Raw genomic sequence first — 6,000 nt, forward strand, 5'->3', positions numbered from 1 at the left:
GGCTACATTTCTTTGCTTCCGACTCTTCTTGCTAGGTTCTTTTATTCTTTTACTGCCAAGTGTTAACAAGAAAATCTACTCCTGCTAAATCAATTTGTTTTTTTTTCTTTTTGTTAATGCATCCCTGCTAAATCATGCAAAGTAAATATCAAGAACAACCATGATTTGAAAATTCTCAAACTAATTTTTCTTGGAAATTAACAAGTGAGATCATCATTCCGATGCCTAAGGCTAAGGTTCACACAGAAATTAAAATTTCAATTCTTTCCGAATAGGTTGATTCTAGTTCAAGTTGGTTCTATTTTGCCTTGTACTGAACTGCAAATGTAGTGTTAAAAGGGTAAAAAGAAGGGACGAACATTTTCAAAATTTATATCTATCTGAGCTCTTTTTTAATTATTTAAAATTTTCAAAATCTACACTAGTGCTAGAAAACGATGAAAGCTATCCAAGTTTGCTCATCGATAGACATACAAAATCCGCTGCTCCAGACTAAACAAAGACAATATATGAAGTCGCAAACAAATTGGACAAACTGCAAAGGAATGTCATCTCAGAAACTAGCAATTCATTCATTACTTCAGTTACGACAATTTTCAGTCTTCACTTCGACCACTCGTAATTCTTCACTCCTCTAATTTGTGGTTAATCCATCTTTTTTCTCAAGCTCTTATCGATGGCTGTATATGTCGATTCACACAAATCGATCAACGTTTTCACACAAGTATTAATTAAAATTGATACAAAAATTCATCTTTCTCTTATGATAGTAGTAATATCCCCTCTTTTATTTTTCGAAAGAATTTCACCTTTATACAAAGTCGCTTTAGAAACCAATTTCTTAATAAACATTAAATCCAAGTTCGATTTATAAAGAAAGGAAAATCAATTAGATAAATAAACAATTATTTTAATGTTTTCAGAAAAGAGCAATGGCACCAAAGCAAGAAGAAGACGTCAGCAAGTTCTGTTACCATTTCTTGTTACCTTTTAATAAGTTTTGGCTACTTCATCGTTTTAATCATTTTGCTCGACAATTTCTCTTGTTCCTAGTTTTATCTGCGTATGTTGTGATTCTTGTCTGTCTCACTCTTCACTCCCTGCGCCGTAAGCTTCCAAAAACTCAAATAAAATGGCAGAGGATGAAGCAGAGTCAACACTTGAGCTGCCGGAGTGCCCAGTTTGTCTGCAACAATACGGCGACGTTTCAACCGTCCCTCGTGTAATCGCCTGCGGCCACTCCGCCTGCGAAGACTGCTTGACTCAGCTACAAAACCCCTTTCCTTGTACAATCCGCTGCCCATCTTGTACTCAGCTTGTGAAACTGCCCAACCCCATTTCCTGTCTCCCCAAAAACATTGATCTCTTGCGCTTCTCCACCCCCAACACTTCAAAGACTCCCAATAACCATGTTTCAACCGAAAAATATGATAAAGATCCTATTTTTATCAAACCCCATTTATGGTCTCATGAGTTTTACTCAACTTGGAGAACATGGGTTTTACCAGAGGATAGTATAATCATTGAATCAAATGGTTCTGATGATGATAATAACGGGTTTTGTTTTGTTTGCTATGGGAAGGTTTTGAAGGTTTTGAAAAATATTTCTTGTATGGGGTGTGTTTTGAAAGAGAATGAAAAGGTTAGTCTTCTTGAAATTGGATATTTTGATGACTTAAATAAGGGTTCTTGTAAGAAGTTTGAATATAGTTATGAAGTGAAAGTTATGAGTGTATTATATGGATTGAGTGAAGGGGAGAGGAATGAGTTAGAGTCAATTATCAAATCAAGTTTAGGTCTTCATGTAATGTGTAAGGTTTACGGATTTTGGTATAATATGGATAATCATTGCGTGTACATGGTTTCCGAGACATTTAGTGGGAGTTTGCTAAGGAAGGTGAGTGTGTTAAAGAATGCAATTCTTGAGAAGAATGGTGACGATAAGGTCAGTAATACTGGGTTAGTAATAGTTGGTTCGGATGTTTGTCAAGCGGTGAACAATTTGCATTTGGGAGGATTGCTTCCGGGTTATTTAGGTCTTTCTTGTTTTGGTTTTGACGAGTTTGGTCATGTTTATGTTGATATTAGTGAGGTATTGGCAACGGGAAGGAGAGTTCACAAGACGCTTATAGAGATTATTGTTGGCACTGTTAGCGAAGATTTGATGGTAAAATTGATAAATAAAATAGTGGAAGATTGTGTTTTTGTTAGTCCAGAGCTATTGTTTGAGTTACTGAAACTGGATGATACTGTGATAAATTTAGGCAGCTCAAAGCATCATGTTGGATACGGTTCTGATATTTGGTCATTAGCTTGTGTAATTATTTCATTTCTGGTTGATAAACCATTCGCTGAAGAGATGCAGAATTATTTGAGTTATCTGGTTACTGCAGTCAGAGATGAAAAAGGTGTTGATTATGTTAGATGGTACATGGAATGGAGGCAAAAGATTATGATTCTAATTGAATGGAGAATGGGGTCAGAATTTATTAATGTGAAGGAGATTCTGTTTACATGCTTGGATTATAATCCAGCAAATAGGCCAGTTGCATCTGAACTGTGGAAAACATTAAGGGTTCTTGTGATCAAATCTGAGCTTGACGAGGTAATAGACTTAAAGCAGGAAATGGAAAAGGAAAACATGTGTAATTGCCTAATTCTTGGAGACCTTTGTCAGTCAGCCGACAAGATTAGAAACCAATCATCGAGGTGCACCAGTGATACTTGCGTTGTGGAAAATGCAAACCAAGAGGAGGCTGATGGTGTTGAAAAATTAGGGGCTGATAAAGATGTCGTTGAGGGCCTCTCCGGGGGTCAAGTGAAATGTATTGATCTTAAAGGACATCTTAATTGTATCACAGGGTTAGTAATTGGAGGTACAAATGCTGCCTGTTTCGCTTTGAAAATCTTAACACTACATATATCTTTCTTGAGCAACTTGGATATTCATTTTCAAGTACTTGATGCGTTTCAAGCTTATTTTACGTGTTCTCTTCGTTGCACTTTTATACTAGCTTCTTGGTACTAGTTTTATGTGTTTTCTCCTTTGCACTGTTCAAATTCTTTGCAACTTGATGATTTTAATGATTGTTTTGCGTGGATTTTTCTCTGCATAAAGCTTAGAGAAAGTATAGACAGTTTCACTACTTCTATAAATTTTTATGTGCCTTTTTCTGTCCTGTTCCCGATGAGCTTGCTTTTGTCAACATCATTTTCTTTTCCTCTGTTTCAGGTGGTTTTCTGTTCAGCTCATCATTTGACAAAATGGTCAATGTGTGGTCTTTGCAGGTACTCTTGTTAAAGCTATTATTTGTATAATTTGGTCCATCGTTAACAGGGTTTGAACTATATCCTTGCTGGACCCCTTTGTGGAATTAGCTTATGACCTATCGATTTTGGTCTTATTTCATACTTTGCTCCACTAATATTTTCCCAAGTGTGGACCTATAGATAGTCCATTCAATTTTTGGCTCAAAATATTGTTAGGAATTGGAGCTAAAGTCTCAATTGTGCTTTGTATGAAAATGCCTCAACTTATATCTCTAGTAGTTTGGTGAATCTTAAAGTATGATATATCTTGGTTTATCTTTTTCCCTTATCTGCAATTAGAATATATTATGGCATGGCTTTCACTAAAAGACAGAGACATCATGCATATTGCATGCGTACTAGATCAAATTTTCCCCCTTTTGCCATCTCTTCAGGAGCTTCCCTGAGTTACCCAACAATTTACAGGACTATTCTCATGTACATTCATTCAAAGGTCATGAGCAAAGAGTTATGGCTGTAGCTTTTGTTGATTATGAAGAACCACTATGCATTAGTGGTGATAATGGTGGGGCAATTTGCATTTGGCGAGCTAGCACTCCATTAACTGCAGAACCATTAAAGAAACTACAGGAGCAACAGGATTGGCGCTATAGTGGTATTCATGCCCTTGCTGTCTCTGGAAGCCAATATCTATATACTGGCAGTGGTGACAAGTCAATAAAAGCATGGTCATTGCAGGCAATTTTCTGTTACTTTCTCATTGTCATTTAGTTTATTCGATAGTGAAACTGAAACGCAGCTTCCCTTTCTCAATCTCCTTTCCAGGATTACAGTCTATCATGCACTATGAATGGCCATAAATCAGTTGTATCTTCATTAGCAATATGTGATGAGGTTCTTTACAGTGGTAGTTGGGACGGAACTGTACGGTTATGGTGCCTTAGCGATCATTGTCCGTTGGCAGTATTGGGGGAAGAAGCACCAGGAAATGTTTGCTCGGTTTTTTGTCTTGCTGTTGATGAGAATGTACTCGTTGCAGCTCATGAGAATGGTTTGACGAAGGTAATGTTGTGAATCCAACACAGATACAAAGTCTTGTTTTGATTAGGTTAGGATACTGATGAACATCAACCTCCATATATGTATACTACAGAAGGAATAGTATTCAAGTTAGTAGTAATTGTGTATTGAAAAATTTGCTGATGTTTTATTTGATACCCTTCTGCTTTTTGATTCAATTAGATTTGGTTTGACGATATTCTGGTGAAATCTGCACAAGAACACGATGGCGCCATATTCTCTGCCTGCAAGAAGGGAAAATGGTTGTTTACAGGCGGCTGGGACAAGATGATAAAAGTAAAGGTATGTACACAACATGTGAAAATAGCAGCTTGTATGCTGTAATCATGTATCATCAAAGGCTCTCATATCGGAGTTGGTTGATGATTTCACTTGATCTTTATACTGTAATTCATGGTGCTTGAAATTGTAGTGGCTTATAAGCCTAAGCTGCTGCTTTATAGGAACTATACAGAGATGGTGATCTATCGTCTGCTATTCCACTTGGATCTATTACATGTGATTCTGTAGTAACGGCTCTACTCTACTGGCAAGGAAAGCTTTTTGGGGGACAAGCTGATGGAGTTATCAAGGTACAGCCACACTGAAGCTCTTTATATTGGACAAGCTATCTGTGAACATATTTAAATGCTTCTTTGACAAGCATGAAGTCCTGATTTAGCTTATCAAATGTTTTCAGGTATACTATTCTGCAGTTAGATGAATTCTTGAAGGCACTTTTTTTTGACAGTTTTATCAATTATTTCTTTCGAGGAGCAACTGATTGTACCAAGTAGCCACTGTCATTTTTTTTTGGACAAGTGAGGGAGCCTAGGGGAAGGAAAACTTCGCCCCTCAACGAAGAGTTTGGGGGGTTCGAGTCATAAAAGAAGGAAACGGACCAATATTGCCTCCTGGGCAGTTTACCATATCAAGAAAAAGACTGTCATTTCTTTAGGACAAGTGAGAGGGAGCTTAGTGGAAGGAAAACTTCGCCCCTCAACGAAGAGTTTGGGGGTTCGAGTCATAATAAAAGAAGGAAATGTACCAATGTTGATTCCTGGGCAGTTTACCATATCAAGAAAAAGACTGTCATTTCTTTTGTAAATAAATGTATATTATGACAATCTGCCCGCTTGATGATTTCGTAATGATTGATGGCCTGATGCAGCAACTAGCACTCTTGACTGAAGAAAGATGTATATGAAGGACAAATTAGATAGGAGTGTACACTACAGCTTATCTAATTAATGTATAGTTTTCAACTGATATATATATGTATAAACAAATCACAAAATTCACTGCATGCGTGTAAAAGATATACTAATATCTATTTTAGCAGTTTCTTTTATCTTTTAAACAGAGAATCCAAATAAAAATACCACAGTTCTTTGATAGAACTTCATCTGTCAAAAAGAAAAAAGAAAAAAAGATGTTGGTTCGATAATTCCTTTCGGTTTAAACCGAATAAGACACACCCTATAACCAACTAATTTATCTCTTCAGTTAGTTTCTATCTCATAATTCATAAATTGTAACATCAGAGTAATCTAACAACAAGGAAAATGCAAAAGAATTGATAATTTAAGGGTTCTAATACACCTATTACGTTATTGCTTTATATTCCTTCAAATTTGACTTTCAAATATAAACTAGGCTATGCTCAAAGCC

At 36.5% G+C, this 6,000-nt stretch overlaps 1 protein-coding gene across 1 annotated transcript; it reads left to right on the forward strand.

Annotated features, from left to right (window-relative positions):
* Positions 1 to 369: 369 nt before the first annotated feature.
* LOC104221239 (uncharacterized) lies at positions 370 to 5,680 on the forward strand. The gene is made up of 7 exons (XM_009772258.2): positions 370 to 2,876; positions 3,233 to 3,288; positions 3,736 to 4,008; positions 4,096 to 4,332; positions 4,513 to 4,632; positions 4,794 to 4,922; positions 5,030 to 5,680. Exons 1-7 carry the CDS (start codon positions 1,133 to 1,135, stop codon positions 5,051 to 5,053), a joined length of 2,583 nt encoding a protein of 860 aa, XP_009770560.1. The 5' UTR covers positions 370 to 1,132; the 3' UTR covers positions 5,054 to 5,680.
* The last annotated feature ends 320 nt before the right edge of the window (positions 5,681 to 6,000 follow it).

This window comes from Nicotiana sylvestris, chromosome 4, assembly GCF_000393655.2.
Source record: "Nicotiana sylvestris chromosome 4, ASM39365v2, whole genome shotgun sequence".
NCBI classification, from domain to species: domain Eukaryota; kingdom Viridiplantae; phylum Streptophyta; class Magnoliopsida; order Solanales; family Solanaceae; genus Nicotiana; species Nicotiana sylvestris.

Coding starts and splice junctions, on each gene's coding strand:
- LOC104221239 (XM_009772258.2), top strand. CDS start 1,133: ATGGCAGAGGATGAAGCAGAGTCAACACTTGAGCTGCCGGAGTGCCCA. Junction 4,009..4,095: donor TAAAAGCATGGTCATTGCAG/GCAATTTTCTGT, acceptor TCTCCTTTCCAG/GATTACAGTCTATCATGCAC. Junction 4,333..4,512: donor ATGAGAATGGTTTGACGAAG/GTAATGTTGTGA, acceptor TGATTCAATTAG/ATTTGGTTTGACGATATTCT.